Below are 12,898 nucleotides of genomic sequence, written 5' to 3' on the forward strand. Positions count from 1 at the left end.
CATGTTATGTTCCTTCAAAATTTCCCTTGTTCCTCATCTTGCGGCAAACAAACATACAGAAAGCATGTCATGATTTGACTCTCTGAATTTCTATTCCACCTTGCAATTGCCCCTCTTCCAATCAGAAAAGGGTTTCCTAGGTAATCATGAAAATTTGCATACTTCCAACACCCCACACTTTTCTGATCCTGGATGCTCAGAGCTTTAAAATATATTTTACAGAGGATACAACCAATCTTCTTAAAAGGCATTTTTTTTTCCTTTTACTTTTTTTCCTTTTCTCTATTGGAACACTGGTCTCAAAAACATTATTTTTAAACCAGCAGTTTACTCAGAATCTAACTTGCTATGACCTAATTTCTGTTCCTAAGGAGCAATTCTCCTCTCCACTCTGTTTTTCCTCAGTAAGAAACCGTCATAATGGATATGGGTTGTAAAGGCTTCTGGTCACCCAGGTGCAAAATGTACCAAATGGGGTCTCTTCTACATAGAAAGGGATGCCAGTTTATCTGCAGAAAACATGACAGAAGTATGTTGTTGCTGGCTTTTCTTCCTTTTTATCATTCATTCATAAAAAAAATGTTTATTGAGTAGTTGCTATGTTTTATATCTCAAGTAGAGTAGAAAGTTACAGACCCAGTGTCTGGCAGTAACTGGCAGTGCCGTAGTGGGAACTGTATAAATACAATGCAATGTGGCAACTGCCAAAAAGAATGTGTTAGAAATGCTTATTCCACCATCACTACAGAATTCCAAAAAGTGCACACCGTGTGTGTTGCTGGACAGACGATCATCTAGGAGAGATTACCATATTTAATAAATGCTGGGATAAGATAAGTGATTATTCCAGTAAATTCTGTATAAATGTTGAGACCACAGCAGTCCCCTCTCGAACAAATACTTCACCTGCTTAATTTTCACTGCTGGTTTCCTCTCTTCTCATCTTACTATTGTACTTTCTTTCGGGAGAAGTTAGCCAGATACGCCAAATAGAGAATCTAAAACTTTCATGGGGTATTCTTTCTCCTCTAAGAAATATTAAGTAAGACATTATAAAAAAATTATGTTGACAAAAGATGAGGTGACTGGCATTTGTTGAATTTGTCCTCATTTCTGAGCTGTGCTTCCATGGAAAAGATTTTAGTCTAAGCTGAGATGGAGTCAGGTCTGCACTGGAATCCCCAAGCCTTCATTTGCATGGGGGGGGGCGGGGCGCATGCGGGAAGCCTGGGGGGGGGGGGGGGGGGAGAGCTCTGCAAGGTAGGAAAGAAGATGGGCTCAAAGCAGAGTTGCTGAAGTCCCAGGGGACAGGTGTGACACCAGAGGGGGAAAGCACAGGGACACCCAAACCTGAAATAGCACAGGACACCATAAAGACCTCAGAGTCCTACAGGTGTGCCAGCCAGGGGAAGCAGCAGCAGGGCCGGTGATATGCAGGAGGAAACCCGAGGGCCCCAGGAGAGTCACCAGCATGTTCACAGGAAGCTTGTAAGCAAATGGGAGACACCTTTTGGGATCTCCAGACATACTTGAGGGTAACTCTGCAGGAGGCTGAGGTCCCTGTGGGCACATGGTGGTGACATGCTGGGGATATCTGAATATAAGGTCCTGAATTCATTTCTTAAGTGTCTGACTAGTGCTCTGACTGCCAAGCGGCCCTATGGAGACGGGACTCCCTAACTTACACCACATTGCCTTAAGGTGTCCTCTTCCTCATGTAAATCTCATGGAACATTCTATCTTACTCTGTCCTCACTAGACACATGATTAAATTCCCATCATAGTAATACTTTCTCTGGCTCCAAACTCCACATGAATAAACAGACCCTCCTTCCCCACCAGTGAAGGTATAGGTATTCAAAACAAAAACAAACAACAAAAAACAAAACAAACAAAAAACCAAAACAAACAACAACAACAAAACCAAAACTGAAGCTCCTGTTGGTCTCCTGGATTTTCTAACTTACCACACCCCCCCCCCCCCACTCCCACATCTGGACTCCAAAGCCAATCCCAAGTCTAAGTAGGGGACAATCAGGAGCCTTGGGTCTTCAGCAACCAGTGGAGTGTCCAGGCAGATGGCTGCCCCTAAGCCCGGCTGCCCTGTGACTGCTTGTCTGCTCTGTCACCTGCTTCCACTGTGCTTGCTGACTGCATGGCCCCCTACCAAAGGTCCCCAATAAGAAAGATGACCTAGCTCTTGGGTACCATTTGGACCATCTGTGGGCACAACTGGTCCCTTCTGCTGGAGCTGACCTCTCATCCCGAGAGGTGCCTGCCTGCTGTGGCCACCTTTTGTACATCAACTGCTTGCGTCTCGGTTATGACCAAGTTAAGGAAGATAACTAGCCCAAGAGACATTCAGGTGACCAAATGGCACCACCCCAGCCCACACACTGTGTGCCTTGTAGCCCCAGCCTGTGTGATGCTGGAGCCAGAGGGATTGACAAGTCTGCTAAGTCCATCTCTGCTATTGAGAAATACGAATTTTCTAGAATGATTCAAAGAGGTCTCAGAGACTTTCTTACAAATCATAGGCCCATCTTTCGAGACTCAACTCTGAAATCTGTACTCAGGATAACTGTTTGGTTATCTTATATATGATTCTGAGGCTGTACGTGGATTCATAAATGTCTTGGTTACTAAGACATCATCGTTAACTGTGAGGGCTGTAGCACATTCAAGGTCAAGCCTCTGTGGGGTGTGAAGGACAAGGTAACTAACTGACACAGTGCAGACAGTGCCGTGGGGGAGGGGAGTGAGGGGGGGAGGGCTGGGAGGGAGGGGCAGCCTCCCAGGGCTGGCTCTGGGTATCAAATTTGGGTGGTAGCTTAGTTGAAGTGACCTTGTGACCTGGGATAACAGATTTAAAGATCCAAAATGATTTAGAGCATTGCTCATAATTGCCCCAAATGATGGGGTGGGGCTGCCCTTCCCTGTCACATTTCTGCCAGCAATTCTGTGGCAGGTTGTCCTTGGTGTGCATTTTAACTTGCTTTAATCTGATCAATATTGTTGGGGGTGAGACAGGGAAACATCAAGTGATGTTACTTGAGCCTCACATCATGGAAGAGAGCATTCAATCTCCACGCTACAAAAGGTGCACAAGTTGCCAAGTGAGGATAACATCCAAAGAATTGCTTGAAAACCGCTAATTGAAAGTTAAAGAGGGAGAGCGGCTCCATGGCTAATTCTCACAAAGGTGTGCTGTAACACAGCACATCACTGAAGATACAGCTCATTAAGTGCCTGGCCTCTCTCCTTGCCTGGCTGTCATCAAGCAATCTCTCTGCTCCTCCTCTGCCCTGTGCGGAGATGCTGTTCCTGGGGCCCTGCCAGGTCAGTGCTGAAGGTAATCCCAAAGAATCCTCAGCAATGGTGAAGTGCTGGGGCACAAGGCAGAACAAGGTGTTTTGGGGACTGAACTAATTGTGTTTTAATTTGTCTAGCGCTGGTGGCAACAGGGCTGCTGTGTGACGGTGAGGAAAGGCACCCTCGTGGGCTGCTTTAAAAGAAGCCTTGGAGAAGGAGGGAAAGGATGGGAGGCAGGGAAAAAAAACAAATATCCAAGCTAAAAATAGTATTCTTAGAATTGCTTCTGGGCTGTCTGAACCACAACAATAAAAGTTCTTACACTCACGCCACCAGCATTGCAATAAAAGTGAAGAAAGGGAAAGAAGCCAGGAGGGTTCTAAAGCAGGCCTGGCCACCTCGAGCCACCTCCCTGGGACTGCATGCTGTCAGCTTCAAGGGGACACAACTTCTGACAAGCTCTCTCAAGATTAGCTGTAGCTGGCTTTTCATTGCTGGCCAAGCTTTAAGTCCAGATAACTGCACTTACTTGGCTCTGTCACAAGAAACCAGACCAGGAGTGATTTGTAAGCCAGGATGTCATCCCACCGTCACTGTCCATAGCCTTTTCTCAACACACAACCCAGAGAGCCGCCATATTGACTACACAGCTTGGCCGGTCAGCATCTTTGTGATTAAAAATTTGCTCCTTAAGTTGCAGGAAGAACATGTATCATTTCAGAATGATACTTTTATATGAAGTCTGTTCTGCTTCCCTTTAGTACCAGAACTTCCTATTTATATGTAATTTGGCTGCCAAGTCCAAGACTCCTAGCTGTGCTAAGGTTATTCTTTATTTTAATAAACAAGACGGGTTGATTGTGAAAGTTACTAGTATTTACTGTAATAGCTAGCCATTAAAAAAAAACCCAAACAAACCTCTGTGCCATTTTGAAAGAATTTTACATATACGGGCTCATCTAATTTTTGCAGTTATACCCATTAAAGATGATGTTAGCGCCCTTGGTTGGCAGATGAGGGAACTGGGCTCAGACAGTCCCAATTTCAGACATATAGGAGGTGCAGGGCCAAGACTCAGCTGATGGCTTCTGACTCTGGATTCTGAGCTCTTTCTTGCCTCTACTTTTTATGTCATAAAATACCTCCAGTCATTTAACAAAAGCTCCTCTAAGGAATGAAGAAGGATCAATGAGCTATCCATCAAGTGTCACATAGTAAGGCAGCCTCCTTCCACTAATATAAACATTGTGGGAAGATACAAGTGAGCAACTATGACATCGTGCCTTACAGAGTGTCCATCAAGTGCAACAGCCTAGAAAAGTTTAAATGCAAATAAGGAACACAAGATAGGAATGAGCCAGTGATTAGGAGCGGTTACCTAGAGCCCTATATGTGGGGTAGACTAGTGGGCGACGGGGAAAAGAGGGCAGTACTCGGGTGCTTGTTCCGTTCTGAAAAACATCCTGTGAACCCTTTTGGTTGAAAATGTTCAGACAGTTGGCTCTTTGTTCTGGAAAGCAGGGCTGAGTTGTCTTATTAGTGGTCCCTGGCCAGATCAGCAATAAGGTCTTGATCCAAGAGTGGTCCATCCACAGATTGCCTGGAACCTCAGAAGGCAGCCTGGTACAAGAGCTCTCCCTAAAAGGGGGTACTGGCAGTTTGACCAGTCAGTTGGATTAATTCCTTCCAGTTTGCACTTTGATAATGGAGTGGACTGGCCAGAAAATACTTTGACCCAATGCAGAAGAAACAGGTGGAGGTGTCCGTGTTTGTGTAAGTAGCGGGGCGGGGGGCTGGGGGAAGACACAGACACTGTCTAAGAGGAGCCAGCAGAGGGATAGAGCCAGAGGCACCCCAGCTGAAGAAGGTCTCTGGCCTCTAGACCATCTTGGTTCCAAACAGGTTTCCTGTTCTGAATCAGGTGTACCCTTAAATGCATCCCCTATGTCTTAAAGTGGCTACCATGAATGAATTTGTCCCAGCAACAAAATAACATAACAACCCAGAATTCTTTTTTATAGGAACTGAAGGTTTCTACTGAAAAGCACTTACTGACAGTAATTAGAGTCAGAATTGTGTATATCTCATTCACAAGGTATCAGAAGGGAGACAGATGTGCAGAACTTGCTATTCCTGTCTCCTGGGAAATCTTCCTATCCCAATGGCTTCTTTCCTTTGAATCTATAACCCTAGACATGTGCCCCTTTGTTTTAAGTTCCATGAGAGGTTACTGAGCATCAGTTACGTGCAAGTAACCGTGCATGCAATTTACTAGGCTTAACCCACCTTATATCTATCCCCTTCTACTTTTTATTGCTGTTCACTTTCCTGTGTTATTTGGCTCCATAAAAATAGGATCTTGCCTTAATATCCTTGTGGTCCTAATGTCTCCTATGACACAGAAACTCAAGAATCAATTAATTAATGTTTTTTACAACATGCCTCTCTGCCTGAAGTTCAAGGAAGTCTAAAAATGGTAGTGCTGGAGTCAGAAGCTACTGAGTTCAGGTTAAAAAGGAACACAAGAAAAGATATGTATAAACAAGTGAACCTACTAACTTGTTAAAACAACGTCAGAGGCCAATTTGAATCATGTGGCTAATTAGAGCAAGGAGAGGCATGTGACTCAAGTGAAGCCTGTCCGCCAGCTGCTCAGTGACCTCTGACTTGGCCAGAAAAGTTGAGTGGGGCCAGGGAGATTCCTTTGTCGAAAGTGTCAGAATTGGGCTAGGTGCTAGCAACTGGTGCTGAGAGCTGACACCTGACAGTCATTTAGACTCAGGGGCTGGGCAGGGTATTCAGAACTCTGCAAGATACCGACAGAGCCTTGAGCTACATGGCAGAAAGTAGAAGGGCAGGGGTGGAGAGCCAGAGTGAGTGTGTGGAAATAAAATGCAATAGAGAAGTAGAAACTGGTACACACACCCCAGAAAGAGCTCCTGCTCTTTCTGAAGCCTAGTTGGTGTGCCCAGCTTTTTCCTATGTTCCACCAAGTATGTTTCTTGGAAACACAAGAAACCCCCCACCTGATACACCTCCCTCTTGTGAGGTCCTTCTCTTCCTTCTCCCTGCTGGCCAGAACATAAAACTAAAGCATGATTTTAAGAAATATTTTTCAGAAGACATAAGAAATTCTTTACTAAATGATATCCCAGTGGCTCTCAAACTGGGGGTGATTTTGCACCAACAGGGTGCATTTGGCAATGTCTGGAGGCATTTTTTATCATAAATGGGGATGGTAGCAGAGGCCACAGGTATTGCTGACAAATTACAATGCACTGAATAGCCCCCCAAAACAAAGAATTATCTGGCCCCAAATATCAGTGGTGCAGAGGCTGAAGAACCCCACTTTAGACCAAGGGGCTGATAATACAGAAATCATTCAAAGATCAAACATCCCCTGATAACATGTATAGAGAAAGTCAAGACAGGGAAAATGTAACAATATTAAGAATTGGTGTTAGGGTGTTGAGACGGTGAGTGAATCTCTACCTTTTTTATTTTTTAAACTTTCATGTTTTTATTGGATACAGTTGGACAAAGCAAAAACAAACATACCAGGAAAGGAAAGAAGGGAGGGAAAGATTGGAGGAAGGAGAAGTCACTCCAATGCCTCATCTTTAGGTGCTCCCACTGCCACATCATGGCCAGTTATGGGCAGGTGATGCCCATGACTCATACCCACTGAGAGGTGGGGCTGGCCACGTTGACAAGGTGCCTCTCCTGGTGAATTACCTCTTGAGCATTCTGTTAAAAGTGCTGACAAATGCTCCAGTATCCCTACCTATGCCAATTAGTTCAAACTACAAGTGGTCAGCCATAAAGGACAGAACCATTATGTATCAAGTCGGGCTGAAGAGAGCTGGGACTCACCTTTGGTGCCCAAAGCTTGCGGTATGCTCCCTTTTTAGCATCTCAGCCCCAACTAGACCCTGACTATGGGTTCACGCATTCAGGAAAGCATGACCATGACTGTGTGAGCAGGCTGTGCAGGGTAAGCAGCAGCCTCAGGAACAGGGTGGAAGTCTTTGGGAAGGCTCTGGTTTGGGGACATGCTGGGCAGTGCCTGCTGCAGACACCTGGGCACTTTCCCCACCACGCCCCACTCCTTGCAGTAAAATCAAGTAACTCTTTTTAATTCTCAAGTTCTAACTCCCAAAACCTCTGCCTTGAGCTTAAGCCAAATCTGTCCTATTTGAGCCCACTTTACAGTCCATTTCTACAGTTCACAAATAATTGGTGGCATTCCCAAATGATGGGTGTTAGTAGCTGAAGACACTGGATAAGTTTTCCTTCTGCCTTTCTTTGCTCTCTCTCCTACCCCGGGGCTAAGAAATATTTTAAGCAACTGTGTTACAGGAGAAAATAAACACTGTTCACCATAATTCCTTCAGTTGCATGGGCCATGACCAGTGTACTCAGAATGTGTCGGGCAACAGATATCCAAGTTTGTATGTTGACGTACATATTTTCCTAAGTTTTTCTCATTATTCAGCGCATGCATAGAGCACAATATTGCAAAGGCATCAGAGTGCATTGTGGTGACCGTAGTTCTCCTCTCCAAAGTAATCACTACTCTACTTTTGTTATGTGAAATTTGGAACTATAAGAACTCTACTGCACATTAAGGGGCCTACAGATTAAGTGGCAAAGATGCTCTGGGAGAAGGTTCCGAATGGCAGACTAGAACAAAATGTCATATTCTTCTAATATGAACAGCTACGTCCTTCAGGGCGCAAACTGTTATTTGTAATCCCAGAAAATATCTGCCCATTTGTCTAACATTATGAAATTAGGTTTCATATTCAGCAGTTTATGTCTCCCCGAAATATCTTAGGATATGCTTTTGTTCACAAAATGAAACCTAATTTGTTGAAAAAATAACACATGACTTTGTTCAACTACTTGTTTATTTCAAAGAGTCATTCACTCATTACTAGCATTTCTCAGTTTTTGATGTTAGGAGAAGAAAGGGTCACAGCTCTTTGGACTGTCTAGCAATATTTAATTTATGTGTTTAGAAGATAAAGTTAAGTCTTGAGTTCAAGATATGCATTGATGAGTGCAAGGTCAGGTGGCCCTCCACATGCCACCACCCAAGTCAGGAACTTTTAATGGGAGGACAACGGGAGGGGTTGTAGGGTCCCTCAGGTAAAAAGGACCTATGAAAGGAGGATTTTAGGAATATGTGAGTGGCTCCCTCCCCTATATCAGGGATCCGGAAACTATGGGTCAAATCTACCCCACCACCTGTTTTTCTAGTTAAAGCTTTGTTGGAACACAGCCATGTTTGTTTGATTTCATTTTGTCTATAGCTGCTTTTGTAACAGCAGAGGTGAGCAGATGTCACCTCAAAAGTCAAAAATATTTACTATCTGGCCCTTAATGGAAAAGGTTGCTACCCTCCTGCCTTAGATACTTGCTGAGAATTTATCAGTGAGCCGCTATTACTAAATAACATGTCCTTTTCTGTAAGTATGTCCTTTTCCTCAGGGCTATAATAGCAAAGTTTACCTTTGGTGGACAGTAACAAAGATCCAAAAACTAGTGGCTTCAACAAGGATACTTGTCTCACATAAAAGTCCAGGGCTGAATGGACTCTAGCGTCGGAGACCCAGGCTGTATGCAACACAACTTCCATTTTCAAAGGTCATAACATGGGTCATAATGGCTGCCAAAGTACCAGCCATTACATTCACATCGAAGTAGTAGCAGGAAGAAAAAAAGGACAGCCTCAACCCAACTTTTCAGGAAAACTTGTAGAAATACCATTAAACACTTCTACTTATAAATTATTGGCTAAACTCGGCAAATAGATACACTTAACTTATAGTGGAGGCTCAGACGTGTAGACTTTTAGTTGGCTGGCAAGCTGCTTAGATAAAAAATCAAGGTTACGTTATTTTTTTATATATATATTTAAAGTTTATCATTTATTATTTCTGATGAGAGGGAGAAAGCACATGCAAAAACAGGAGAGGGACAGAGAGAGAAAGGGAGACACAGAATCTGAAGCAGACTCCAGGCTCTGAGCTGTCAGCACAGAGCCCAACGTGGGGCTTGAACTCACAAAGGATGAGATCATCACCCGAGCCAAAGTCGGACACTTAATGGACTGAGTCACCCAGGTGCCCAAGGTGACATTATTTTTTAAATGGGAGGTGGATATTGAGAGATAATTAGCAATCTCTGCCACACCAAGTCCCTTTTTAAGATCGGTGCACACCTCTGGGCAGGCTAGTCATTTGGCAGAGCTCCGGAATAATAGGCCTTAATATTTGTTTAACATTTATTTAAAAGATGGTAAGATCAATGCCAATAAGACATATTTTTTGGTTAGATGGTTTCTTCCAAATTTCCAGTCAAAAGTACTGTCTCCTTCAGAAAAAACTGGACAAATTCTTCTTCCAGGTACTATGTGGTTGTGTGTATAGACTGGCATCAACAGAGTACTCCTAGACAGTCCAGTGATTTTTTAAAATTTAATTTTATTTATAAAATGTTTTTTTAACTTATTTTTGAGAGAGCACGACAATGTGAGTGGGGGAGGGACAGAGAGAGAGGGAGAACAGAATTGAAACAGACTTCAGGCTCTGAGCTATCAGCACAGAGCCCGCCATGCGGGGCTCCCAACTCACAAACCATGAGATCATGACCTGAGCTGAAGTTCGACACTTAACCAACTGAGTCACCCAGGCACCCCAGTGATGTGTTTTTCTGTTGTTGTTGTGTTGTTTTGTTTTGTTTTTAATGGAGTATCTGTCTGCCTGGTCTGTCTGTGGTCCACAGGACCCTGATGCTACCTCAATCTCATTGTAATGTCTCCAATTAACATGCCCATTCTACATTTACCCTAACTACTGCAAATCATCTACAAGTCAGGAAAACCCAATATTTGCTCCCTACCCCAAACCACACTTACTCCCACATCCAGGACAATAACATTGCTCTATAACCTTAAGATCTGATGATATTAACCACAAGGGCAACTCATCTAACTTGGGCACTGGTGATATGAGAGGCAGAGTACAGAAGCTAAGGCATTAGCAAGAAGCAAAAGCTTAAGAAGTAAAAATTTAAGAACATATTCTGAATCCTTGATTCCAAAGGACTTCTACATATCAAACCAACAATGGGAAAAAATTAACAAGTCATGTGCTTCTGGCATATCAGTTATTACTTAGCAATCAGTCTTATTCCCGTACTTTTCCTCCTTCTCAAAAGTGAGTAATCAGAATTTCAGTATTAACATGTAAATTCCTGGAAATTTCTCTCTCACATAAAAGTCCCAGGCTGGAATGCGTATGTCCATTGTGTCAAAAGCCCAGGCTGCTCCATACATTCTATTTTCTGTAAAGCTAAGGGGCAGATATCATTCTACAAACTCCAAAGTAGATTTCAAGGCAGCCAAAGCAGCTGAAATCAAGTAGAAGCCAATGAGAGGATGTGAAGAAAAGAAACACACACACAGTGGCATTTCCAGAAAACACAAGCAAAGATACATTTCTCAAGAGCTGAGGGCTACGACGGAAGTTCAAAATCTTTATCACTGAGGTAAACAAAAGGTGAATCTTTGTTTGTAATAAGAGAGGATTTGGGACGGGAGGCAGAACTACGTTAAAGAATCAATGAGATGAATGAGCCATATTTAAAGAAAGAGTTGATTTCCTGGTACTGGAGAGGAAGAAAACTATGTGTTGTGAAACACAACTAGCCCGGATGATCACCCTAGCCCCTCTCTGCCAAGTCAGCCCCCAACCTCACACTTCAACTTTATGCAAATAGCTGGCTCAGAAAAACCCAGTGCTGTTCAATACAAGTAACAAAAAGGCAATCATGTGCACACCACAGATACATCAATTTAAAAATCGGGGGAAAAAAATAATGAAGATGGCAGAAAAACTCACTAACAAAGAAGTCACAGAAAAAAATGTGCCACTGGATCATAAGAACTTGCTGGCGAAAATATCCTGCAATAAATTTTTAAAAACCAAATGAAGCAATTCTCCGTGAAGCAAAATTACAAAGCAGAATAGAAAGTAGACGGCAAGAAAACAGAAACGAACAGAAATGTGAGCTCACAGAACTCAGAAAAGGTGGGGAAAACAAAAGTAATCAAAGACGGAAATGGAATGTGAGCAGGGAAGAAGAGATTGCAGAAAACAGTAAGGGACAGAGAAGGTAGCAATGAGGAAAAGCATTCAAAAATGAAGTGGAGATAAAGAGTTTTAAAACATTAGACAGAAAGCTGACAAGTAGAGAAGTCAGACAAAGAAGAGCCTACTCATGTATAACTGGAATCCCTACAGAATGAAACAGAATAGAATGATGGATCTGAGCAAATCCCTTAACAATATAACTCAAGAAAACTTTTCTAAAGCCAAAGCAGAGTCAAATCTGATTAGCGTAAGACTATCTCTCCCTCTCTCTCTCTCCTCTCTCTCTCTCTCACACACACACACACACACACACACACACACACACACACACACCCCAGGGTGAACAGGCCCTCAGACAGTTAGTAAACTTTTATCCTAGGACCCAACACAGCTTTTGGCATGTGGCAAACACTTCATAAACATTCACTGAGAGGACCTAACCAAACAGCTTTTTTCCCACAAACTCCTCTGTTCCTGGGATGTGATATGGTAAGAAATAATTTCTAAAAGCAATACTGAAAAACTCCAAGATCCTTAAAACATTCTGTTTCACATATTTTTCTTTATGAAGGCAGAAAAGATTAAATACACAGTTTAGAAACATTTTCAGAAAGGACTGGTATAAAAATCTTTTCTGATAAACGATACATTCACTATAAATTCTAGAGACGTTTTGTATCATATGCATTAAGTTCCAGCAAAATTTCATTATGTGTTTCCATAGACATTTTTCACAGAGAAACAACAAAGGATAAAATCAGAAAGTTTTTTTGTTTTTTTTTGTTTTTTTTTACTTACTTTGGATGTTCAAACTTGTCTATCAGTTCAACTTTTTCCACCAGGTCTCCTCCAATTGTTCGTACTAAGTCATAGAAATCGTTTTCTGTATAATTCTCAGAGGGTAACCAGAATGAGATGTCATTTATCACAGCAGGATATTTGCTAAGAGGCTAACAAAACAAGAGAAGAAAAGAGATTGATTTGTTAGTTGGGTGAGAATGTTTAAATTTTTCATGGAAAGTTACACTTGGCTAATTAGAAAATGCTGGTAAAGCATTATTTCAGCACTTGGATTTTCAGGGACAAAGTGAAGAGAAAGATAAAGCCAATGTTCAAAATTAGCAAATTCCATTATGAATGTTATGGATTCTTATCACATTCATTTGTAACATTATCATATATTATATTTATATAACCATTAATGTTCAATTTAGTATAAAGCAATTTGAATATATCATATTTCAGGGTTTTTTTTTTCCCATTTGAATACTAGAGTAGAAAAGTTCACATTTAATTAACAAGTGATTCATTAATTTCCTGTGATATTTCAGGAAATCATTTTAATAGAGAAATAAGTAAAGGCTTGTCAAAATTGATATTTCAATTAGTAATGTCATTATTTGTTAGTATTTCTAGTTATTAAAATA

The 12,898-nt window shown here is 42.1% G+C and overlaps 1 protein-coding gene across 8 annotated transcripts in view; it reads right to left on the bottom strand.

The window, feature by feature from the left end:
• The window catches only part of FARS2 (phenylalanyl-tRNA synthetase 2, mitochondrial), a 536,046-nt gene that overhangs the window by 142,252 nt on the left and 380,896 nt on the right, over positions 1 to 12,898 (bottom strand). For all 8 annotated transcript variants that reach the window (XM_032593129.1, XM_032593127.1, XM_030314913.2 and 5 more), the window contains one exon: positions 12,270 to 12,421. In XM_032593129.1, the coding sequence (XP_032449020.1) occupies positions 12,270 to 12,421 (152 nt within the window). The remainder of the gene's footprint in view (positions 1 to 12,269; positions 12,422 to 12,898) is intronic.

Source organism: Lynx canadensis, chromosome B2 (genome assembly GCF_007474595.2).
Source record: "Lynx canadensis isolate LIC74 chromosome B2, mLynCan4.pri.v2, whole genome shotgun sequence".
NCBI lineage: Eukaryota > Metazoa > Chordata > Mammalia > Carnivora > Felidae > Lynx > Lynx canadensis.